This window comes from Sus scrofa, chromosome 3 (genome assembly GCF_054392235.1).
Source record: "Sus scrofa isolate SSC_HxYL_T2T_F1_AM1 chromosome 3, Sscrofa_HxYL_maternal_Yorkshire_Landrace_v2.0, whole genome shotgun sequence".
Lineage (NCBI taxonomy): Eukaryota > Metazoa > Chordata > Mammalia > Artiodactyla > Suidae > Sus > Sus scrofa.
In genome coordinates, this window is record NC_139385.1 from 86,301,385 (window position 1) to 86,327,786 (window position 26,402).

General features: G+C 38.6%; 1 protein-coding gene across 5 annotated transcripts; it reads left to right on the forward strand.

Moving 5' to 3' along the window:
- Positions 1-8,033: 8,033 nt before the first annotated feature.
- Positions 8,034-25,181, forward strand: C1D (C1D nuclear receptor corepressor). 5 transcript variants are annotated; one of them, XM_085016126.1, is made up of 5 exons: positions 8,034-9,784; positions 18,873-19,065; positions 19,816-19,882; positions 20,182-20,237; positions 23,135-25,181. In XM_085016126.1, exons 2-5 carry the CDS (start codon positions 18,928-18,930, stop codon positions 23,297-23,299), a joined length of 426 nt encoding a protein of 141 aa, XP_084872252.1. In that variant the 5' UTR covers positions 8,034-9,784; positions 18,873-18,927; the 3' UTR covers positions 23,300-25,181. The 5 variants fall into 5 exon arrangements, with proteins under 5 accessions (XP_084872252.1, XP_003125124.1, XP_005662562.1 ...); XM_003125076.5 differs by having other exon boundaries at positions 8,034-8,079; positions 18,919-19,065; XM_005662505.4 differs by having other exon boundaries at positions 8,034-8,079; positions 18,919-19,065; positions 23,140-25,181.
- Positions 25,182-26,402: the final 1,221 nt, after the last annotated feature.

The window sequence follows — 26,402 nt, forward strand, 5'->3', positions numbered from 1 at the left end:
ATTCCTTTACGCAGTCTACCCTGCCCTCGCCCTCGCCCTCCCCCACCCACGGTATGTGAAAGATCCCAGGCCAGGAATCAAACCGTCTCTATAGCAGCGACCAGAGGGAGCAGTGACAATGCTGGATCCTTAACCCACTGCACCGCAAGGTAACTCCTTAAACTTTTGCTTTTTTTTTTTTTTTTTTAAAGCTGTGTCCATGGCATGATCTGGCTTATTACACTTGATATGAAGTACTTAGCAGCCCTACAAAAAGAGAAAAAGTACTCTGAAGTATTTAGTAAGTGGAGTCATTGAATAAAGAAAAAGGTTTAGACAGGTAAGAAAAAGAAAATGCGTCAGGCTGAGAAAGGGGAAAAAAAAAAAAACAAGAATGGAAAGTAGGGGAAAATAAAAGAAGCTTCCATTTAGATTTGTTTTTGTCTTTTTAGGCCACACTCACCGCACATGGAGGTTCCCAGGCTAGGGACTGAGTCTGAGTTGTAGCTGCTGGCCTTCACCACAGCCACAGCAACGAAGGATGTGAGCTGCATTTTGCAACCTACATCACAGCTCACAGCAACGCTGGATCCTTAACCCCCTGAGCAAGGCCAGGGATCGAATACCGCATCCTCATGGATACTAGTCAGGTTCATTACCACTGAGTCACAGTGGGAACTCCTAGATTTAATTCATCTCTTTTTATAAAACCTATTTCTGGCCTGTGTTATGTTGTAGCCCAGGAATATTTAGTCCAGACAAGGCTAGACAGTAAAGACAGGCTGATTTTTAGAGCAATTTATTCAACATTAGACGTCTGTGTCATTTTCTTTTCTTTTTTTTTTTTTTTAGTGTTGCATCCGTGGCATATGGAGGTTCATAAGCTAAGGGTCCAATCAGCTGCCAGCCTACACCGCAGCCACAGCAATGTGAGATCCAAGCCACATCTGCAACCTACACCACAGCTCACAACAACACCTGATCCTTAACCTACTGAGTGAGGCCAGGGATCGAACCTTCGACCTCATGGATTCGACCTAGTCTCATTCTTCTTCGCTGAGCCATGACAGAAACTCCTTAAAGACGTTTTTAATGGACAAAACTATATCTGCTTTGCTTTTCCTTCGTATTTTAAAATTTCAACTTTATATAAAAATTTCACAGATCAGCATCATTCCATTGGAAAATAAATAATACACTTAAATGCATTAACCTTATATAACTATATTTTCCCCTGAAATTCTATATATACACATTACATTCAGATGTACTAATTGAACAGAACATATTTTTTCCTTCATAACATAGATGTGCTTCTTCCTGCTAACCACTTCTCAGGATAACATTTCCGCTGTATTTTTGTTTATTGTGACGAAAATGATGCCAGATTTCTTTATACTAGCCAGTTTCCATTTTCCCTAGCCTTTTCTTTATATAATAGCTGAAAAAAGAGATGAATCTAATCATCAATTAGTCAATCAACAATTAGATAGAATTATAGTCATGTACCAGGCACTGAAAAAGAAATTAGGGAGGGAGAAAAGAGGTCACTGTCCTTAAGAACTGGAAATCTAGGAGTTCCCACTGTGGCTCAGCATTAATGACCCCGACTAGTATCCAGTATCCATGGGGATTTGGGTTCACTCCCTGGCCTCGCTCAGCGGATTAAGGATCTGGCATTGCCATGAGCTGTGGTGTAGACTGCAGATGAGGCTTGGATCCCGAGTTGCTGTTGGCTGTGGCGTAGGCTGGGAGCTGTAGCTCTGATTTGACCCCTAGCTGGGAACTTCCATATGCCTCACATGTAGCCCTGAAAAGTGGGAGAGGGGAGAACTGGAAATCTAGCTGAGGAGTTTACAAAAGGAGTGCCGGATCTGAAGATCTGAAGGCAGATCAAATTCTCTACTGTGTTTATCTGCACATTATACTTCTATGCTGCCTCCTCTGAACTGCTACTAGACAGTTGCAGCTAAAGGCCAAAGACACTAATGAGGTTGGGAGTGAATAGGAAGCAATAGGAGAGTCAGTCTGGGGAAGGTCCCCCAGGGCGTTGTGTTGGCTGCCCAGGGAAGAGAGTCAGTGCAACTTGAACTCTTCAAGATTTTTGCTCAGGAAGCTAAGATGTGCTTGGGGGAATGTCATAAAAATAAGATTAATAAGATAGTGAGATATCATTTATTATTTAACATGAAAGGAAAAAATAGGCTATTGACATAAGACATAAAAATGAAATTCCTCTCCCCATTTGGAATTAAAGAAACACACATCAGGCTATTACTCAGCCATAAAAGAGTGAAATAATGCCATTCGCAGCAACAGGATGGACCTAGAGATGATCATACTAAAGGAAGTAATCAAGACAGAGAAAGACAAATACCATATGGTCTCACTTGTATGTGGAATCTAAAAAGAAAAAAAAAAGTGATATAAGTTAACATATATGCAAAACATCAATAGACCCACAGACAGAGAAAACAAACATGTGGTTACCAAGGGGAAAAGGAGGGGGAGGGATAAATTAGGAGTTTAGGATTAACATATAGCCCCGCTATGTATGAAAGAGATAAACAACAGGACTTACTGTAGAGCACTGGGAACTATATTCCATATCTTGTAACAACCTATAATGGAAAAGATATGAAATTTACATGTATATACATAAATCGCTTTGCTGTACACTTGAGACTAACACAACATTGAAACCAACTATAATTCAGTAAATACTAATAACAGTGAAAAAAAATCTCTTGTCCTGGAAAAAAAAAAGAAACACATATCAAAGATGGTTGGTAATGAAAATAAGAAATTCCCACTATCTGCCTGTAAGACAAAGCAAAACAAGTAAATAGAACCACACAACACCCTACCATTCTTTCACATTAAATACTTATTTCTGAATGTGGAGAATTAATTATGTTGTTTATGAGAGTAAACCAATTTTGGTAATTTAGATTTTTCAAGCCCATTATCTCTTGTATCCAGATGCAAATATTTCACTCTAGGGAAAGGGGTTTTACAGAATATTTACCGAAAAATTCTCTCCAAAGAGAACTATTTTTTTTTTCATTAGCAGAAGTCATGGCATAGAGCAAGTCCAAAATAGCGCAAATTACTGCAAATGCCTCTTTGCAAAATATTTCCAGTCTTGTTTGAGTCCAGGATAATCATTTCCATGCTTTAGTTTATTTTGTTAGCAGAAATGAGGTTTTTTTTTGAGTGGGGTCGTTATTTGCTTTTTTCTTTTTAGGGTTGCACCTATGGCATATGGAGGTACCCAGACTAGGGGTTGAATCAGAGTTGCATTAGCCAGCCTACGCCACAGCCACAGCAATGCCAAATCTGTGGCCTAAGCCAAAGCTTGCAGCAATACCGGATCCTTAACCCACTGATCAAGGCCATGGATTGAACATGCATTCTTTTTTTTTTTTTTTTTTTATGCTACAGATCTATTTATTCTTTTTTTTTTTTTTTCCCACTGTACAGCAAGGGGGTCAGGTTATCCTTACATGTATACATTGCAATTACAATTTTTCCCCTGAACATGCATTCTCATGGATATTAGTCCTGCTGAGCCACAAAGGGAACTCCCAGTTTTGGGGGCTTTTATCTGGATAATTTTTTCACCTTCAAAGTTCCTTCTTTTTTTGGCTTCTGTGTAGAGTGGCTTAATGTGGGGTCTCATTTCCCAGACCAGGGATTGAACCTGGGCCACAGCAGTGGTGTAAGTGCTGGATTCTAACCACTAGACCACCAGGGAACTCCTCAAAATTCCTTTTACCTGTAGGGTCCCAGACTTTCTTTGGGAAAGGGCAGACCTCAGCACCTCTTCAAAGATTCATTGTGATTTTTAATCCCATCAGTTAATCTACTAGATAAGGGCTGTTAGGGCTTGAGTTCCCAGCATGGACACACCCTATTCCCATTATATTGAAGACAGTTTTGTGGACTTGCCGTCTTCACTTGATTATTCCCCAAACCAAGTTATGGGATATGTAAGCTATGCCTTTCCAGAAGCTCTCCTTTGATTTTGGCCCTTTTATTTTTCCTTGGCTATGCCAGCAGTATGTGGAAGTTCCTGGGCCAGGGATGGAAGCCAAGCTGCAGTTATGACCTACGCCACAGCCATGGCAACATTCCCTGGATCCTTAACCCACTGTGCCACAGGGGAATTTCCTGAATTCATCCTTTTTTTTTGTGGAGACTGTCAGATAACCCAATCTTCCCTTCTAAATTAGCCCAGTTGCCAGAAGCATGATCATAATTAGCAACATAGCCATTTTCCCATTTACTTTGGGAAACAAAAGTGCTTTCTCATAGTGAGTTACTTCACCAGGCCAGGTCTTGAGACTGTGGTTCTACTTCTGTTGCTGAAAGTAGTCATACAGATTCAGCCAAGGAGCGCTTCAGAATGTAATTCTAGCCTTGTTTGAAATTTGCGTTCCAAATGCTATTTGAATGATTTATTAGTTGTCATTAGTGCTATATAACAGATAATTTGGCTGGCCTTTGTCCCTGGTTACTGGGAAATTCTAATAATTAGCTTCTCCTTCCCAGTAGCCAGGAGCCACAGCAGGGACAATGCCGGGTTTTTAAACTCCTGAGCCCCCAGGAAATACCCTTTTTTTTTTTTTTTTTTTTTTTGCTTTTTAGGGCCGCACTTGCAGCATATGGAAGTTCCCAGGCTAGGGGTAGAATCAGAGCTATAGCTGCCAGCCTAGCCACAGCCACAGCAACACAGGATCCAAGCCGCGTCTGTGACCTACACCACAGCTCACGGCAACGCCAGATCCCAGGACCTCAGCGTTCCTAGTCAGATTCATTTCCTCTGTGCCAGGACAGGAACTCCACCTATTCCGTTTTTTGATGTAAGTCGTTTATGACAATAAAGCACGATGAGGGGCAGATGAGTGCAGTGGTCTGGAGGTTGACATTCTCCCAGAATTCATACCTTTGAAATCCTAAGGCCCAAGGTGATGGTATTAGGAGCTGGGTGGGGCCTTTGGGAGGTGATTAGGTCCTGTGGGTGGAGCCTTCATGACTGGATTAGCTTCCTTATAAATAAGGCCTGAGAGTGCTCCCTTCTGCCTTTTCCAAGCGAGGGTACAAGACGTTGGAAGGCTGCAACTGACAGAGAGCCCTCATCGACTGTACTGGTGCCCTGACCTAGGACTTCCAGCCTCCGTAACTGTAAGAAATGTCTGCTGTTTATAAGCCACCCAGTCTGTGGTATTTCGTTCTAGCAGCATGAAGGGACTGAGACAATAAGGGAACAAATATCATTTTTCTATGTTTTTGGAATGACTTATGAGCTGACAGCCTATTTAAATATGCCCATCCCACCAGAATGTTTCAAATTCACCAGTTACTCCTTGAGATGGAGGAATGGGGAAGGAGGGGAAGGAAAAAAGGACAAGGCAATAAAAAAAGAGGAAATCTTTATTTACTGAGGTTTTTAAAATAAACAGTAGAGACTGATGGCGTCAACTGATCAGCTTCTATAAACTCCTACCCTCAAGATTGAAATCTCACCCCCTGGGCATTCTGTGGCAAGTATCCGGCAGCAATACCCAGGCGTGTATCTGGAAGGTTTAAAGGCTGAGATAAGGAATTAGAGGAGAAAGACATGTACGAGAGGAAAAGAATAGGGGAATCAAGGGGAGTAAAAGGGAAGAAAAGAAGAGTGGGGCATTTCCAGTGGTAAATTTGATTGTAATCTCCATACCAAGAGGGACTTTTTTTTTTTCTCCCACTGCTCTACCAGTATCATGTAGAACAGAGTCAGGCATTTAATTGGGACTTAGCAAACATTTGTTGAACCCATCCTGGGATTGCGCTACTGGGGGCGGTTAGGTGTATGGCAGTTCAGGAGGTGCATCCCTCAAATCTCCCTTTAAGAAAGAAATTCCATTCTGGTCTAGGAGTGTGGTTAACTTAGAGTAGTCACCTGGCAGGACCTTTAGCCTCTGCCTCAGTTTGCATTTTTTAATGGCTGCACCATGGCGCATGGAAATTCTCAGGGCCAAGGATCCGATCCAAGATGCAGTTTTGACCGCTGGATCCTTTAACCCACTGTGTAGGGCCAGTGGTCTAACCTGCACTTCCGAAGTGACCCAAAATGTTGCCATAGTGTGATTCTTAACCCACTGTGGGACTCAAATATTAGCTCTATTTTTTTTTTTTTTTTTTGCCACGCCTGTGGCATGTGGAAGTTCCCAAGCCAGAAATCAAACCCATGCTTCAGCAGCGACAACCCGAATCTGAGCCATCAAAGAACTCTCAGTTTTTAAACTGACTGAACACAGAGGTGGGTGCCAGTGCTTGGCCATTTCTGCCCAATGTGGGCTCCTCCTCTTTGCTTTGGAACCCACTGTTTGGTTGACAGAGACCTTGTGAGATGTCTGTCATGGTCTGAGTCTTTCCAGTCAATTCTGCTTCCTCCTTCTTTAAGAGACATCCCTGCTTCCCCTATGCCCTGAGCCTTTTAGACTTCTAACTCCATGTCAGTGTTTGCTTCTTGAGGACCTAAAAGGCACAAGGTGTGACAGCTCGCCTTGAAGCCTCATTGTCACTTTGGTGCAGGATGAACAGTCAGGTTCTGAGTTATTCTGGGTGACATTTCAGTCTTCCCTGGTTTCCACAGCAATCTTCCCAGTAGGGCGATGTACCCAACTCTCAAGAGCTACTCAAAGGGTGGATTGGTGCCAATCCCCAAACTACTTGTTATTACCGGCCTACAATGAGATGAGGGCAGAAATTGAGACTAGTCCCTTAAAAACTTTTAGGACAATTTGGCATCACTGCTCAACCAAGATCAGTGAATTGGTTTTCTTGAGCAGGCTACAGATTAGTTCAGATGTTGCTGAACTCACATGAGTGAGTCCTATGTTGTCTGAATCGTGTATTAGTCTGGTGTAATAGGACCACATTGGTGATATTTTAAAATTAGTTTTGTAATTGAGACTTTTAACAATGTATAAATCTGGAATCCATTTCTTCCATCAAAAGATAATTTAATTTTAAAGATAACTTTAAAAAGATAAATTGTTGGAACAGGCAACTGATGAAGCATTGAGGATGAATTTTGAAAAGGGCATTGTTTGTTTTATTTGTTTTATCTTAAAGTTAAAAATGAATATTCCTAGCTTGCAGAAATTGCGTTGAAAACTCTTCTTCCATTCTCATCAACTTAATTCCGTGAGACCAGTTTCTCTGAGCACAAAAACAAAACGGGAACAGTTTACTCACCACCCTCAACCAGAATCTTGTCTCTAATTCCATGAGATTAGAATAACAAATCAGAAGAAAGCTCATTTGCCACTTTAAAAACTTTAGATATCGACACACACAGTGTTCCATTCCAAGTCTTTTAGAGGCATTTAATATTTGGAATCGCTGCTTCATACATAACTCTTTGTTAGATGACAATTGTGGAATAATGAAGTCAGGAATGTAAAAACAATGCTCTCAATCCTCCAGTGAACAGTTTGTACAGTCTTTGTAATTATTTTCTTCCTCTTACGTTTGTTTTGAGTTTTATTTATCGCAATGCAATTTTGTGTTTATTGAAAGTTAGAAATCTGGGCTTGCGTTCTGCCTTTTTTAAAAACTATTTTTCAAGTAATTCATTTTTACTGTAATTTATAAAAGCATCTCCTAGCGATGGTTTGGAAAAACAAAGAACCCGTCCTTTCCTCGCAGATAACATTGGAAGCTGCTTTGGAAGCAGATTTTGAGGCGGACAGTGTGGTAATTAATAACCAGGGCTCTGCACTAGTTTCAGCGAACGTAAAAACCTGCACAAAGCTTTAGTAACTAACATCTTCTTTCTGCTTAAATACACTGAGCTTGTATGCGGGGGTGGGGGGTTGGCCAAATACAAACCTAGAAAAAAGTGCCAGCTCTGGGTCCCTACGTCTACTTCCCCACAGATTCCGCCTGTGGTGCAGATGACAATCTCTTTGAGGGAGGAGGAGACCCGACCGAAGGGGCGGGGCCAGCAGCGTGAAGTCATCGAAGTGCGCCGCTCGCGCCCCGTCCGGCGCGCCATTGACGTCACACCGCCGACTGCTTTCCGGGAGGCAGGAGTGGAGAGCTGCTGAGGTATTCAGGGCTGGGGTTTGAGTTTTTGTTGTGCTTCTAAGTCCTCTTCTCCTGGGAGCTTTATGTCACCCGCCGGCTGGCTGTCAGGAGCTGAGCCAGGCTGCGTAGGCTTCCGCGAACGCGAGCGTTGGGGCAGCATCTTTGCGAGACCCCACTTTGGCTCGTCCTGTGGCTGCTTGCTGACTTAGTCTTGCTCTGCTCCTCACGTCTCTCTGGGTCAGACCTTTCTCTTCGCTTCTTAGCTCCGCCTCTAACTCTGGAAAGGAGGCGAAATTAAAAGCACGTGACTTCACTGTTAATTTTCTGCTTTCTTCAAACCTTGTTGAGGGAGAAAGGCTAAAGTGCAAGGTGTAGGGGAGTATCTTTCCCGCGGAGGCTAATTGTGACCTTAAGGTAAAATCTAAAGGAATCTCAATAAAGTGGTTTTTCTTCGTGGCCTAGGAAAGTTAGTGTGATTCAAGACGCTGTTTGAAAGTATCTTTCTTGTCTTGCTGTTTGTTGACTGCCATTCAATTTTGGCTTGGTAAAGATGTAGCTGTCCCAGTGCGATGTTTGTTGCCCACTTATTAATCTCTTTGGTTGTGTGATAGTACGCTGACCCGAGTCTTAACCGTATGTTGACTTTGGATCCGAAAATAACTAGATAATCCCTATTGAAGTTCCGAAAACTGTGATTGACGGAAATGATAGAGCTCACTGTTCTGTTGAAAGGTGAAATAGTAGTAGTGTGAACAATGGTTTTTCAAAATTAGCAAAACAGTTCCGAGTCAAAACATGTTATAGATGCCTTCAAATAGCTATGTTGTATCACAGTTGAGAGGTGATACAATTTTTCATAACTCAATCTTGAGCAACTTCTTTGTAATTTATATCTATTTCTGGTATCTTTGGGATCATTTTGTTTTTAGAGGTTAAAACTGGGATTTTACTGTAAGTCTGAAGGAGAATTACGGGCAACACTAACATGGACTATCTGCCAAAGACAACAATATTTATTGAGAGATTATTGTATGGAGCGAGGCCAAGGATTGAACATGCATCCTCACGGATACTAGTTGGGTTCTTAACCTGCCAAGCCACAACAGGAACTCCAAAGCATCTTTAAAACAGCTGACCAGGCGGTATGGCCTTGAAGGAGAGAAATAAGGGTTTTTGCCTCTGCTTGAAATACCCTCTACCCCTACCCACCCCTTTCTTCCCGGCCTTGTAAAACCTATTAATCCTTTCAAATCCATCGAATGCTCCCTCCTCTATAAAGGCTTTCATATCTCTCAAACAAAAGCAGTCTTTTCTTCCTCTTTGTTTCCAAGAATCTTCAGGCTTACTTATCCATCAGTAACACTCCTCATATATCTTGATAAATCCAAAGGTGTCAATCCTCATTTATCTGAGCCATAAGCTGCATCTAACAGTTCCTCAGTTATTGTTTGCTTAATATATCTTAGGAACTGAAATTCTACTTCATATTTTTATCTGCTGCCTTGTATTTTATTGAATGAATATATCATAAGTTATTTAACCAGTCCTTTCTAAAGGACATGTGGGTTGTTCTCTGCTTTAAAGTGTATTTTAAAGAGTGTTGCAGTGGATGTCCTTGAACATTATCTTGTGTGAAAGTGTGCATTTTGAGAAGCAAAATTGCTGGGTCAAAGAATTTGTGCATAAACGTTTTTAAAGCATAGTGCCCAACTGCCTCCCCAAATTTGTCTTTTTGCTATTTCTTTGGGCCGCTCCTGTGGCATATGGAGGTTCCCAGGCTAGGGGTCGAATCGGAGCTGTAGCCACTGGCCTACGCCAGAGCCACAGCAATGCAGGATCTGAGCCGAGTCTGCAACCTACACCACAGGTCACGGCAAAGCCGGATCGTTAACCCACTGAGCAAGGGCAGGGACGGAACCCGAAACCTCATGGTTCCTAGTCGGATTCGTTAACCACTGCGCCACGACGGGAACTCCTAAATGCTGCTTTAATGTTGCAAATAGTTTTCCCTAGTTTTTCATTTGACTTTAGACTTGGTTTGTTTGTTTCCTTTTGCGTGGGCCAGGTAAAGATATAAGACATCAGGATTTTTTTTTTTTTTTCCAGAAGGAAATTCGTGACACTATGGAAGTAATTAGACACTCTGGAAAGTCAGCCTTCATTGGAAATATTAGTAATGCAAACTTCATGGGAGGCCACAGGCTCTGTCTTGCTTTTAAAAGTTATTCAGCAACTATTACAGATTTGGTGAATACCCAGTAACCTACCTTCCCTTCACCCCCAATTTAGAGTTGAAATGAGATGCAGCTGAGTCTTCTAGATTATACTTTCTATTTAGGTGTTACCCAATTAATGATCTGGGTTATATTTTAAAAGTTAATTTGTGGGTTAGCTGTCTAATTTCACTATAGGAATAAAGTACATAGCTTCTTATTTCTTTTCCCAAAGTGTGATTAATCCATGAAGGCTAGATTTATTTTTAAGGTAAATTTATTGTCCTGTAATTTTACCCTTAGGTGCATCAGTGTACATTCTTAAATGATAGGGAGTATTGCCTAATGCAATTGTGATGCCATTTTCATAGGTGTATTCTAATTTTATAGCAGAATTATCAGTAATTTCTTTGTATCATCTAATACCTGATCCACGTTTGTGTTTCTTTCTTTCAAAAATAGCTTTTTACACTTAGTTTCTTAGAGATGTAAACAAGGTCTACACATTCCCTTTGGTTTTTATTTTTATTTATTTATTTATTTATTTTTAATTTTATTTATTTTTTGTATTTTTGCCATTTCTTGGACCGCTCCCGCGGCATATGGAGGTTCCCAGGCTAGGGGTTGAATTGGAGCTGTAGCTGCCAGCCTACGCCAGAGCCACAGCAACTCGGGATCCGAGCCGCGTCTGTGACCTACACCACACTTCACAGCAACGCCGGATCGTTAACCCACTGAGCAAGGGCAGGGATTGAATCTGTAACCTCATGGTTCCTAGTCGGATTCGTTAACCACTGCACCACGATGGGAACTCCTCCCTTTGGTTTTTAGATCTGAAGGTAGATCTTTCCTTTCTCTCCCTCCTCTCCCTTTTCTTAGTTGTTCTTCATGTTGCTTACTTGTTAATGGAAACCAGATCAGTTATCCTGTAGAGTATTTCTCATTCCAGATTTGTCTGTTTGCTTTCTTGTGGCGCTAACTTTTTTCTCTGTCCTCTATATTTCCTATAAATTGGAAGTTAGCTTTAAAGGCTCAGTTATATATTCAGATTCAGGTTTTTGGTGGAAGTAGAAATCCTTTACAGGTGGTGCTGTGTATATCACATTGCTTCATATCAGGAGGCTCGTGATATAGTTGTTTCCTACTTGTAGTGATTAAGTAAACCCATCAATCTGTGGATTCAGATAGTGACAATCTCACTTCTCTGTGTAAACTGTCCCTGTGATCATTACTCAAATCTGTAATTTCATTAGAGATTGCAAAATGGTGATATATTTTTAAAAAATTATCGTTTCTTTTCCATATATTAGCTGGAAGTTGAACTCTAGTTTTATTACTTGGGAACCTGACAGTCAACAATAACATGGCTATTGTAGGAAATATGCTATCAGAGCAACAGTCTGTGCTGCCAGGAATATACCTTTCCTGGCTGTAGTTCTGGAGGCTTAAGGGAGTGAGGTCTTTTTTGATGTGTCGCTTGCCTAGGCTGCAGCCCCCAGACATTCAGTCTAACATCTGTGATGGTATCTGTAGATGTAGTTGAAATCCCTAAATAGTTGACTTTAAATTAGGGAGATTATTCTAGATAACCTAGGTTGGCTTGATTCAATCAATTGAAAGGCTTTAAGAAGCAGAGCTGAGTCTTCCCTGACAAAAAAGAAATTCTACCTGTGAAGAGCAATTTCTGCTTGTAGCCAAGAGTTCTAGCATGCCCCTTCTGGCCCACCCACCCTGCAGATTTCAAAGTTACTTAGCCAGCCCCCACAATTGCATAAACCAATTTATTGCAACAAATTTCATCAGCATACTCCTACTGGTTCTGCTGCTTTGCTTGAACCGTGGCTGGTACCGGAGGCTACTCCCTGGGCTCTCCTGTGCTCTAACAGAGTGGGATGGGGAGTGGTGGCAAGGGTCAGAGAAGCTACTTTTGTTTAGCGTGACCCTGTAATTTATTGCTCAGACTGAGACTTATGAGAGAAACGGGGAGCTGAGCAGATGGTGAGCTACAACAGCAGGCACCAACTGGGTCTGTCTTAGGCAAACTGAGACAGAGTCATTCTGTGTGTCAGCCCCTGGTGACACATCAACATGACACCACCCCCTCAGGGAGCTTGTAGTCCAAGTAAAGTACATCAACACATTCACTAGATCGTTTTGTAAGTGACACAAGAACTTGTGTTCATGCAGACAGAGAAAGGGAGAGTGGCACTTAGAGCAGTCTTATTGGCTAAAGGGAAACCTGAGGTTACCTCCAAAGATAAGCAGGGCTTGAACACTGTGAAGTGGGAAGGGTGGTCCATGTATAGAGAACCACACAGGCTTGGTTACCCTGAATGGGTGTGGAACATCTAGAAAATTGCCATCTTGTGACTACAGCTCTAGGGTTGGAAGAGGGGAGCAGTGAGAGAGGAGGTTAGTCAGACAAGCATGGGCCTCATCATAGTGGGCCTGACATCCATACTAAGGCATTTAGAATTTAGCTTCAAGGTGGTGGGGAGCTCTTACAGGATTTTAGGCAGAAGTGTACCATGACCAGGCTATCTCTATAGGAAAAATCATGTTATATAACCTCCTAAAATTGAGAGTGGAGAAAATTGACTGTAGAGAGACTACTCAAAGGCTCTGGAAGGGACCTAGGCAGTGAGAATGGAGGAAGACTAGTAGCTAAGGAGATTAAGGAGGTCACAGTGACAGGACTGATGGGGACGGGCCTGAGGAAGGGCTGAGGGGAGACTCCCAGGTTCCAGGCTGGACTGAGCTCCCTGAAGCAGAGGATGGAGGGAAGGAAGTGGGGGATGACTTCAGCTCTGTATGTGGTGTCTGCACCCCTTCTTTTCTCCTGGGCTCTTAGCATCACTGAGAGTTGGGGTGGCAATAATGTCCTGAAGGGATTTCTGGGCAGGGTGTCTCCTCTCCTCCCCCGAGCCTCAGCCAGACCTTACTGAGGGATGGAGAGAGGCACCTTTTCTCATGCCTCTTGCACTTCCTCCACTTCTGCAGCTGGCGTTGTAGGAGCAGGTGGTGGGGTGCGAATCCCTGCAGAACCCGGGCAGGGAGCTAGGAGCAGAGGTGGATGAGTTCTTTTCTTCTTCCTCTTTTTTGCACCTTTACCATGTACAGCCTTGGGCAAGTTGCGGAACCTCACTGTGGTTCTCTTTATGAGGAGAAGGTGAATGGAGGAACGTGTGTGGCTGCTTAGAGCAGTGCCTGGCTGACAGGCAGGGGTGGTTACATGTTGGCTAGGGCTGCTGATACCACCCATTCACTGCTTGGTCCTGGCATCTTGACATTTAAGTCGCAAGAGGGACAGAGGACAGTTTCTACAGCTCCCTCCTTGCGGTGCTTTCTGTGAATGGAGCAAATACTTAGGGACTAGGGACTATCTATGTAAGATAGAAGAAATCATTTGAATTGGAATTTCTGATAATAGAAGAAGCTTTATTTTTCAGTCTGCCTGGCCTTTATTTTTTAGTTAGGATAAAGGCAAGTGGTTCAGTTCAGATTTAATGAGAGTCATTTTTCTTACTTACTGCCTTGCTTTCAGTGTTTGCCCTAACCCATTTTAACAATAAATAACTACTTGTTTATTGGGGCTTAGGGATAGGGAATAACGGCAGGAAAAATCCCCAACGTGATTCTTGAAAAGGGAAATATTTTTTGTATAGAAAAATTGGATGAAAAATTCACACTTAAATAAAGGCCTTTTTGTGTTTTTTATACGTGCAATACCTGTTACAGGCCAAAATACTTTATTAAAATATGCCTTTATTTAAATTTAATGATTGTTTGTTTTTTATTACAGTTTAATACATGCTTTCTGAAATAACAAAATGAAGGATGAAGAGTTTAAAAAATTAGTCTGCTTTGATCCTATTCCCTAATTCTTACCCCTTAGAGAGAATGTCTATTTTTGTGTTTCCTTCCAGGCCTTTTTCTGCATATCTACATAGGCAGTTTTTGCTTTTGTTTTTTTTTAAAACCAGTGGCATGTGTTAGGCACATTATGAGTTATATACTATGTTCTGTGACTTTTTTTTTTTTTTTTTAACCACTTACTGTGTATTACTATGTAAATATTTACTGGTTTTTTTTGGCATATTTTTTTGGCCATACCTCCTGCATGTGGAAGGTCCCAGGCCAGGGATCGAACCGAGCCACCGCAGCAACCTGAGCCACTGCAATGACAACACTGGATCTTTAACCTGCTGCACCACAAGGGAACTCCCAGGACTACTTCTTTCTTCATTGCTCTTTTGGATGGATGTTTCCCTATTGATTTCCAGTATTTTGTTATAGTTAATTATTTTCTCCGAATGTTTATTGACTACTAGGCAGTGCCTGTGAACAGAATACAAAAATTCCTGCTCTTATGGAGTTAACCTCTTTTGGGAGTAGACAAACAGTAAACGAAATATGTCAGAGATCACTGAGGACTGTAAAGTGAAGGGGATAGAAAGTGCTGGGAGTGAGAGGAGGGGTGTGCAAGTGTTCAAATAGGTGGTCAGGAAAGCTTTACTGATAGACAATTTGTGTGTGTGTGTGTGTCTTTTCGTCTTTTTTCCATTTCTTGGGCTGCTCCCGCAGCATATGGAGGTTCCCAGGCTAGGGGTCAAATTGGAGCTGTAGCCACCGGCCTACACCACAGCCACAGCAACGCGGGGATCCCAGCCTCGTCTTCAACCTATGCCACAGGTTGCCGCAACTCTGGATCCCTAACCCACTGAGCAAGGTCAGGGATTGAACCCGCAACCTCATGGTTCCTAGTCGGATTCGCCAACCACTGCGCCATGACGGGAACTCCCAGATTCTGAATATATTTTAAAGATAGGGTGAGAGAGAAGAGTCAGGGACCATTCAGTAATTTTAGGTCTGGACAATTGGAAAGGTGGAGTTGCCTTGAAATGAGATGAGTAGGAAAGATTAGAGTTTTTTTTTTGTTTTTAATAATTTTAAAAAATTGAAGTATAGTTGATTTACAAAATTGGTGTTAGTTTCAGGTGTATAGGAAAGTGACTGTGTATGTATATGTTTTCAGATTCTTTTCCATTATAGGTTACTGTAAGATGAAGCAGGTAAGGTTAGGAATTGGGCCTTGAGCATGTTACATTTGAGAATCTATTAACAGCCAAGGAGAGGTTTTGAGTAAGCAGGAAATGTAAATTTGGAGTTCAGGGGCGAGGTCAGGGCTGGAGTTGCAAACCTGGGAGTCATCAGTTTATTAATGTAGTTTAAACCCTGAGCACACTTAGGGAGTAAATTGGAGAAGAGCCTCAAGGACAGTCGTTGGGTACTTCAAGGTAAGAGGCTGAGGTTATGAGAAGGATGCAGCAAAGACCAAGAAAGAACTGGTGAGGTAAGAGGGAAAACAAGAAAACGTGATGTCCTGGGAATCAGATGAAGTGAGTCAGCTATGTCAGATGAGGAGAACTAGAATTGACCATTGACTTTGACAGTGTGGCTGTGTGGATGACCTTGACGAGAGCAATTTTGGATCAGAAGAAGGGGTCCTGATAGTAGTATAGATTCAAGAAAGAATGGAAGGAGAGGAATTGGGACTGTTAGTGTCAGCCACCCTTTTGAGGAGTTTGTTCTAAAAGGAGTTTGTTCTAAAAGAAAATGGGGTTTCAGCTGGAGGGGGATATGAAGTCAAGGTGTTTCTTTTGTTTCTTGTCTAAGATGGAGGAGTAAACTGTAAAGCTTATGGGTAATGACCCAGCAGAGGGAACAACTAATACAAGGCAAAGGCCCCACTTTCAGAGAAGAGTTTGAGGAGTCCATTTTAATAAATGTATGTGAGTGTACACAAGGATTTCAGTAGGCTGTTCTCTTGAGGATTTCCTGAGTTCAAAGGGTGTGTGCATTTAAGAAATCTATCCCAATTTATATTCTTCCTTCAGCGTGTACCCTTGTTAACATTGAACTTCACCAGTCTGTAAGATTATTACCAGTCGGTGGGTGAGATCTTCGTTATTTTAATCTGTTTTATGCTTTGTAGGAACTCTTTATATAATCTAACTAATCCTTTGCTGTATTTTGGCAAATATTTTCTTTTTCTTGCTATTTAACTTTGCTTATAGTATACTTTTACCACATAGTTGTTTTTCCAGTTTTTATGTAGTTAAATCTGTCAGCCATTTCCTTTTATAGCATTTGGGTTTCATTTGGATTATATAAATATTTTATATAGTCTTTTAATAGATTTATACATTTACCTTTTAAATTAATCTGGAGTTTATTTTTGTGTATGGTATGAAATAGGTATCTTAAGTTTTCCATCTCTTTCTATGTTCTTTATCAGTTAAATACCATAAGAATCAACTGTTTCTTAAAGATTTGGAAGAAATTACCTATAATATCTTCTAAGATGGGAACCTTTTTGGAGTGTAGAGCTTTGTCTTCTTAAATTTTTTTTTTTTTATTTGTAGTTAATGATCTGTTTGCTTTATATACTGAAAGTTCCTGGAAATAAATTTTGGTTGGTTTTGGCAATTGATATTTTTCCTAGCATCTCATTCTTATCATCTAGATTTTTCAGATTTATTCGTTTAAAATTCTACCTGAAGAAAAGAAATCCCAAGTCTTCTCTATATTTGCATCTGTCCTTATACCTTTATCTGGGCAGCAGATGTTGGCTCTGCCCTATCATAAGATCGGGAGGTTGGTTTAGCTGTTTTCAGCCCTCCTGGCTCTGCTTTTACTGTCCTTCATCTTGGGGTGATTCCTAGATTCTCCTCTTTTATTTGTAAGGGATTGCAGGCTCCTTGGTTCTGTTTCCTATCAGTCTAGTCCCATTTACTCTTTAGCTTATAAAAATTTCTGCTGTTATCTGCTGCTGGGTATGTTTCTTGGTTTCCAGCATCACTGTGGACTTCTTTTTGTGTTTCTTCTATCATTTTGGAGAGGGATGAGAGACAAATACATCTTTGCAGTTAGCCTTTTGAAATAGCAGTCACAATTCTTTCCTGTGTGTTTTTCTTTTCTCATAGTTCTTTGTTTAATTGCTGGTTGCATGGTAGTTGGATAGTAGCTTTACAGCGTGAGCATAGACTTTACTTTTAAAATTTTAAAATTTTAAATGAAACCAGGTGTCTCAGTGGAATATACTTGTTGAATAGAAATTTTGATATATTGCAACTAAATATTCAAATAGAACTTTTAAAATTTAAATGACATAACAATTAGAACTGTAAGGGACTTCACAGACCATTAGACCAGCTGCCTTATTTTACGGGTGAGGTATTTGAGGCCCAGTGAGATTCAGTGATTCAGCTAAGATGACAAAGTCAGTGATCAAGCAAGATGAAACGTCTGAGTCGCTTTATTTCAGTTTGTGCTATTTGTTGTCTTACACATTCTTGATGTTCTCCCTAACTATGTAATAAAAAAGTATTATTAGCTAATAAAATTTTTATAAACCTAAGGGTGTTACATATGGCTTAGAATTACTTGGAATTACTGAAATTTGGTCTTAGATACTGTATTAAATACACTGATGTGGATTTTGCTTTTTCTCATAGATATTAAATATTGTGATACAACAAATATGAATTTTAAGGAATGGGCTGTCAAGGTGTGCCCTAGCCTAAATGAAAACCATGTAGTTGGAGTTCCCATTGTGGTGCAGTGGAAATGAATCCAACTAGGAACCATGAGGTTGTGGATTTGATCCCTGGCTTTGCTCAGTGGGTTAAGGATCGATCCTATGTTGACATGAGCTGTGGTGTAGGTTGAAGATGTGGCTCGGATTTGATGTTGCTGTGGCTGTGGCATAGGCCAGCAGCTACAGCTCCAATTGGACACCTAGCCTGGGAACCTCTATATGTGGTGGGTGCAGCCCTAAAAAGCAAAAAAAAAAAAAAAAACCAAAAAAAAAAAACCAAAAAAACCCCATATGGTTTATTTTTCTCGTTTCCCCTTTTCTGCTTATAGACTTGATGTGATTTATGGATTCTTGAATTCCTTAAGATTTTATGCTTCAGGAATATATATAAATATAAAAATCTTAAAGTAAATAATAATTAAGTAAATAAAGAAGCTTAAAGTGATTTTAGGGGTAAACAATCCTATTTCAGACCTAGAATTTCTCATTTTTTAGTTTAATGTACCATTCTGTTAGAATTTAGAAGTGTTAAAAATGCTAAATCTTTAACCCTCTGCACCACAGGGGAACTTCCAAAGTATTGTTTTTCAAGAGAAGAGCTTTTTTTTTTCTTTTTTTTTTTTTTTTTTTTTTTTTAAGCAAGCATTAGGGGATAGGATATATTTACCACACTTCCATTGCTTTGCTTGGTCTTTAACTTCAACAGAAAGTTTTTTAAATATGGAATTTTATTATTGACATAACATGCCGTGTCTTTAGTTCTGGAAAAGCATTGAGAATTAGAGGGTTCAATCTGTGTAGCGTGAGTAAACTTGGGTGGGCCCTGTCCCGGCTGCCCCCAGCCCCCACCTCAGGCAGTTTAAGAGGGGAAGTTTGAATGTAGTTGCTCCAGAATTATAGTCTAAGAAGATTTGTCTAATTATCTTCAGATTTGAAGTCTTAGCACTTTTGAGATACATGATAGGACCTGTTGATTTTTCATTTAGTTGTAACCTAAAGAGCAATATCTGTCTCCAGTATGAATTCTAAGCCTAATTTTTTTTCCAGTTGATCATAATGGCAGGTGAAGAAATTAATGAAGACTATCCAGTAGAAATTCATGAGTGTTTATCAACATTTGAGAATTCCATTGGTGCTGTGGATGAGATGCTGAAGACCATGATGTCCGTTTCTAGAAATGAGTTGTTACAGAAGGTATTTTAAGTGATTTCTAAAAATGTAATTCATAAAACCGAGTGTTATGTTACAGAATGTGTAGAAGAAGAAACAGATAAATGATATGTGGTCCTTTCCCCCTTTATTTTAACTTTTAAGCATTTGGATATCTTTAAGGGGAAAATATAACAAAACTGTAACCTTAGGAAATACCTCCTAACTATATTTTTATTTTGACTTTTTTTTTTTTTTTTTTTTTAAGCACTTCCAGCATTCTTTTTGACAGACTATCTTTGACCTTTTAAGTATTACAATGATGTTATCAGGGTTTCTGGAAACCCTATAGGACAAAAAGAGTAAATTGACTTTGACAGTCTAAAACAAATCTCATTATGTTTCTTCTGTCTTTGGTATTGCTTAAGCATTTTAGCCTGCTTCTTATACATAAATGCATCATGTACAATGTTTATATTGATAAATTACTTTTGACATACAAAGACCAGATTGTAACTCCTGAAATTAATTCAAAAGAATTTTTTTTCTTGGATTATACACATTCCTTGTTTAACTAAAGATGGTACCCTAAAGTGAAAATTTGTGGGCAAAAATCCCTGGTTAACAAAACTTTTAGTTTTGCAAATTATTTTCAGATTATTTGGTTTGGTTATCAGATTATAGGAAGTGAAACAACAACGAAAATTTGATACTTTGTGTGGGGTGAAAGTTTGAAATATGTAGTAGTGCTCAAAGTTTGTAATTTTTTTTCTCCCCCTCCCCTTTTTTTAATAGTTGGACCCACTCGAACAAGCCAAAGTGGATTTAGTTTCTGCTTACACATTAAATTCAATGTTTTGGGGTATGTATATTACTTTTGAATTAATTAGAAAGCAAATTATTTTTTGCATCAAAGGTGATTTATTTTTTAAGTGCTAGCAATTCATATACAATTACACTTTATGGCAATATTAATCAGATATGTATTTCTTTTAAATCAGAATACCAGATGTCCATGAGCCATAAATTTAATTTTACAAAGCTGTTGAGTAATTTAAGATTTAATCAGTTGTTTGTATGATGTTTCTTTTTGTAACTAGAATTTCAATTAATGCTCTTAATTATGTACTCATTTTATTCCATGAAATCTTTCTCTTGTAGTTTATTTGGCAACTCAGGGAGTCAATCCTAAGGAACATCCAGTAAAGCAGGAATTGGTAAGTTTGTAGTGGATTTTTTATTTTACATGTCTGTCCGTTGTAGTATTCCTGAAGTTAAAGTTGCAGTACCTTTTCGGGTTTTTTGTATTTAGAGTTGAAATTATGAAACTGAGAAATGAACTGAGCCAGGTTTCATCATGTCTTTAGTTTTCCTTTTTCTCACCTTTGTTGGAGAATGGCGTTCCACATATTATATAAATCTCTGGATGGGAAAAATGCTACGATTCTAGTAATTATTTATAACTTCGATATTATTTTTCCTATAAATTCTTGAAATCCTCTTCTCTCCAACTGCCTTTATTTTTTTTTAAACTCTTACACAATTCTTAAAAGTAGATTCTAGTTGATTTACTAGCAAAGACGGGAAAGTTTCTCCTCCACCTTTTCAATTCTTCCATTAATTCATTTTCTCAGCAGTAAAGAATCCAGTTCAGCAACAAAGCTAAAAGCTTTTTTGGCACCAGTTGTATATGTACTGTCCAGTAATTCTGCATTAGTGACATATTTACAACCTGTAATAAATCTTCTAGGGTTGTCTTGTATTCCATTTGGATGTATAAGTATAGTATATAAGGTCTGGTATCTTAAAGTTTTTGCTGACTTCAAAAATTAAATCAAATCATTCAATTTGAAAGAAAAAAATTTAGAAATCAAACTTAGGGTTACCTTCTTGACTGGGCTTTATGAACAAGAATATTAATAAATTTATCCCTTGTGTTTATAAAATATAAAGTAAATATGTGTGAAACACACTTGACACCGTATTATTGTTCTAAAGTCTTATGGTGGTTGGGATGTGTATTTTTTATGACTTAGTAAAGTACTCGGTCAGTTATTTAAAAAAAGAATGAGTAAACCAGATCTGTTGTCTTCGGTTCTTCAGTGTAGTGTTTTCTTCTTTTAAATTTCTTTGGGGAAAAATAAACTTAGTTTTAAATATGTAAATTGTGAAAAAGACTTAAAGCAAAAATATAAAGCAATCTGATCCACAGATCTTGATTTGACAAGTGATACTAGCTTTAAATCTTCAAGTGTGCACTGTGTCATCTGTTTTCTCCTTCCTAATATGGACTTAACATTTATAAAATCCTCTTTTTTTCCTTTAACACAAAGTTGCTTGGAGTATTTTTAATACTTGATTCTGTCTTTGGAAAAGGATAAAATCTTCTGTCTTCTTTTCCCCTCAGAATTTACTTTATGGAGGAGTACATTCATATTCTGGACAAGAGTTGGCAAATAAAAAGCATCCATAAACCTATATTCCCCTTTTCTGACCTTGTGACAGATGTCACTAACTGATCACAGAGTTAAGAGTGTGAGAGGAAGCCTATTTGCCATATATATCTTGACTGGGGAAAGGCATTGAAAATAGTCAATTTATTCACTCAACAAATATTTTTGAGGCCTACTGGGAGCCAGACATTATTTTCAAGTAAGATACTCAAGGAATAAAGCCTATATATCCTTGCCTTTGTGGCAGGTACCAGGCTATCTAGTGAGGGGAGACAGACAATTAACATATTTAAGCAAACAATGACTGAATGCCTATGAATATATAGTATGTTGGAAAGTTAAATATTATGGGGAAAAAAGAAAAGGTAGCTCAGGGCAAGAGGCATTGGCGAGCTTGGGTAAGGCTGCCATTTTCATTAGTGAAGCCAGGGCTTATTAACAAGGTGGGCATTTGAGGGAGGCTGGGAGGGCGTGGCCCTGGGGGAGGGGTGTGAGGGAAGATCATCCCTGCTGGCCGGGGTGTGTCGTGACCCACTCTGACTTTTACTCTGAGAGAAGTAGGAAGCCATGAGAGGGTCTTGAGTAGAATTTATCAGGGTTTTTTTTGGTCTTTTTTTTGTCTTTTAGGGCCTCACCTGTGGCATATGGAGGTTCCCAGGCTAGGAGTCCAATCAGAGCGGTAGCCGCCGGCCTACACTAGAGCCACAGCAAGGCGGGATCCGAGAAGCATCTGCGACCTATACCACACTGCAGCTAATGGCAACACCAGATCTTTAACCTCCTGAGCTAGGCCAGGGATCAAACTCACAACCTCAAGGTTCCTAGTCGATTGGTTTCCTCTGTGCCACGATGGGCTGAATTTGTTAGTTTGTTAAAAATTAAAAAGTTAAAAGGTTCTGCATTTTTCTGTGTATGTTTGTATAACTCTTTTGATGATCTTAAAGAAACTTGCTTTTAAGCAGTGATCATTTACTCTGCTGTTTAATGACTCATGCATTTATTTCTCCACTTGACGTATAGAGTAGTCCCTTATTCTGATTAATGGTCTCAGAAGATTCAAAGTGGTAAGCAACCTAGTATGTTTCTCACATTGTAAAGTGATTAGAACTACACGCTTCATTAGAAAATAACATGTGCTTATCAGTCAAAACTATGACATGGAATGAAAGATCTTGTATTTTCATTCTACTTATTTTAATTGTGACACCAGAAAGTAACCTGCCATTTCCTGTTTGGAAAGCTTTCTGGAGAGTTTAGTTGGTATGTTGCAAGTAGGTGGGAGCTCTATTTTAAATCATAGACCTCAGATACGGGAGAGTTAGTATGTGAATTTAGGTGACTGCTAAATTGAAAAATTTAGTATAACCGCATATAAACAATACACTATTTATCTCTGTAGTGATATCTTAGTCTAGGTCTTCCTCTTTTGAAACACTCAGAACACTTCTGAAATGACTTTTTAATGTGCGTATTCCCCTTCAGACTCGAAGCTCCAGGAGGATGTGCAATGTGTTTATCCTATTGGCTTTGCACTTACTAGCACCACTCAATAGGCAATAAATACACAGCTGTTGAATTTAACTGAGGTATAGTATAATAAAACTTAGTGCTGGTGAACAGCTTAGTAAATCGGTTGCTTTTCTTTTTCCTTTATCTGTAAGGAAAGGATCAGAGTATACATGAACAGAGTCAAGGAAATAACAGACAAGAAAAAGGCGGGCAAGCTGGACAGAGGCGCAGCTTCAAGATTTGTAAAAAATGCCCTTTGGGAACCAAAACCTAAAAATGCATCCAAAGTTGCCAATAAAGGAAAAAGTAAAAATTAACCTTTTGATTTTGATGTACACATATTCAAAACGTACATCATTTTTATTGTTTTTCCACAAAATGGATGATGATAATGTGGCATTGTAAGGTTTAAATGTATTCTTTGTTGAATTCATGTATAAAATTTGCATTTTAAATTTGTAATGTTAAATACCTTTCCCTCTGAAAGATTAAGTTATCTTTATTGATTCCCCTATAGCACACTATGAGGTTTTTAACGTTGTGGTATATTTTATATTTTATAGTTTACCATCTGTCTTGACAAGATTCATATTTCCTTATATAGGTCAGTCTCTCAAGTGCCATTTTATAAGCAACTATAGCATTTAAGTTAAATGTTCTTTGTAAACATTTGTCTATTTTCGACGCATAATTTTATAAAGTATGCTGAAGTAAAATGTATCTGTTTTCACTATGTAATGTTAAAGAAAGAATGAGATGACTTAAGTGTCCATTTTTTTCTATGTAGTTATTTCATATGCTTTCATGGTTTGGGGAATTACTGCTTTTTTGATATTTCAAGTATACAATTAAGACTTTAAGGTTATTCTTGGGTTTTTGGCACCATGCCACCATGTCTCATTGAAAGTAAAATATATTCTCATTAACTTTAGATGGGAAATGAGGTTGTATATTGATGGCAGAGTTGTGGCTCAATGGCCAAACCCTATCAATAAAGCTGTAAATGTTGTGTAGCTGACCTGTTTGTTTTTCTCTTTTGAGTGAATTTGCCCTTGACATTAGGAAGATAGGTTTTAGAAATCCGTAGGAATAGAGACATTCATATTTTTGTTCCTCATGCGTACGGGTGCCTACAGGTCTCTTGGCCTCAATTTTTCAGATTTTTTCACTGTGCATTTCTGAGGCTATAGCAAGTAGACACAAGAGTTTTGGAACAACTTTCTGTTAAATCATGCCGCTTAAGCAGAGGAGTAATCCAAAGGAGATTACATTGTATTTATGTTCTGATTTATTTTCCTGGAGTATTTGTTACAGAGAATTCTAAATATTAAATTTTTTTTTTTTTTTTATGTCCGAGACCATGAATTTTACTTACATATCCTTAATGCTTTCAGTCTGTGAATCCACATCATTATATGTAGGAATGCCAAGTGCAATAAAGTGCTTTAATTTTTGAAAACGAAGTTGTTAAAATTTTCTGTGTGATTAATTCTCCATAAGTAACCTTGAATAAATGGGTTTCTTGATTTATGGTAGCAGATATTGGAAATGGTCTTAAAATGTAATGGATTTTGTAAAGCATGTTGAACTCTTTCTGTGACATGTGAAGAGGAAGTCACGATAGATGTGGAAAGTCTTCTGGCTCAAATATCAGACAATTTCTGAAGAGGAAGAACATTTATAGTTAGTTATTCCATTCCTTTATTCAATCTTTGTCTCCTCAAATTTCTATTTTTTTTTAAGAAAGGAACGTCTTCATGAGAGAAATAAATGTTATTAAGATCGACGGTAGTGGCCTTGTGTTATTTGTTGCAGAGAAGATTATAACTTCACGTTTCTGTATGTTTTCTCAATTCATTAAGAAAAAAGTGAAATATGTCATACAGTTGCAGACAAGCAGTAGCCATATTACTGGTTTGTGAAAGTTCAACTCTGCATTCTCTTAAACTGGAGATTCTTAAGTGAATAATTCTTTAAGTGTTTCTTAGAAGAAGTAAAACACAGTTTGAGTGTATTCCATTTTATTATGTATAATTTTAAATGCTTATTACTTAGCAAATAGTGCATTGAGTTGCTTATTTTTTGTTTATTCATTTCACAACTATTTAATGACATTTATGTTGCTAAATACTGTGCTAGGTTCCAGATAGGATGACTCCAGCCTTTATTCTGTTTTAATAAAGTATTATGAAAAAACTAGCCTTTTTGGTCAGTTCAGTTTTTCAGAGTTACTCAAAAATTTATGGCAAGTTATGCTCATTAACCTTAGAATCATAAAGGGTGATGGGTTGATCTCTTTGACTCTGGTACAGTTATTGTTAACATAGTTTGTTCCAAATGACAGTCTGCTCTAAGTTTAGATGTTAATTACATCTTGTATTAATCTCTTTAGAAATTAAAAAATTGGAGAGGTTATGGCTATAGATATTCTTAAGATTAGAATTATAGACTATTAATCTAATACTAAATAATGAGATTTGGTCTTTTAATATTATTTTAAGTACAGTTTTCATCTTGTTCATAGTTGTAGGATGGGAATTCATTTTAGTGAAGTAGAATATGTTAAGAGGAAAATTGAAGCTTGAATTATGGTTTACATTCCTGGAATTCGAGGTTATGTCAGGTTGATTGGTTTTTAAGATACCTTGCAGATTAAAAAATTGTTCTCCTCAGCTATTAGAAGTGGATTAGTATTATTGCTAAATAAGCCTTTAAAAATTGACTAGAAATATAGGAAATGCTTAAAAAATGGACACTATATTGAATATAGATACTTTTTCATAAGTGTAGGTCATTGAAGAAAAAATGTTTTAGGAATCACTCAGCTTATACAGTTAAACCATATTTTAGGCAACAAATCATCCGAAATTCTGGCTTTGCAAAGTGGCATTAACTGAGAAAGGTTTAAACAGTGATTCAGAGCCTCATGCAATAGCAAAATTTGTATATAAAGCAAAGAAAAGTGCTGGTGTCCCGTTTTCTCCCTTCATAGCATAGTTAGTAAACTTGCTCTGATAAATTCAGGGACTCTTTTAACCGAATAGCAACCTATTTTATGTAAGTGTGATCCGAATGTATTTAACTAATAAAAACATTTCCTTTCCCCCTATATTCTGGCCTAAAACTCATCGGTTTTGGAAATACAAACCATATTTTTATTTATTTTACGTATTAGCATTTTATAGTTGTCATTAACAGTTGTGTTAGGGAGAAGAGTAAACAGGATTTTATTATAGAATTCCGTAGATCTGTTCTACTGGATTAATTTGCCATTATATTGCTGTGAGCAGGATTTCAAGAAAATACTTTGAATATTTTTGGTTTGGAGAGTGATTTTCCTTTCATAAAGCTGCCCCCCTCTGACTTGATGTGCCTTTTTAAAGTGTTTATTTTATGGTTCAATTTTTAACATAGCCTGGA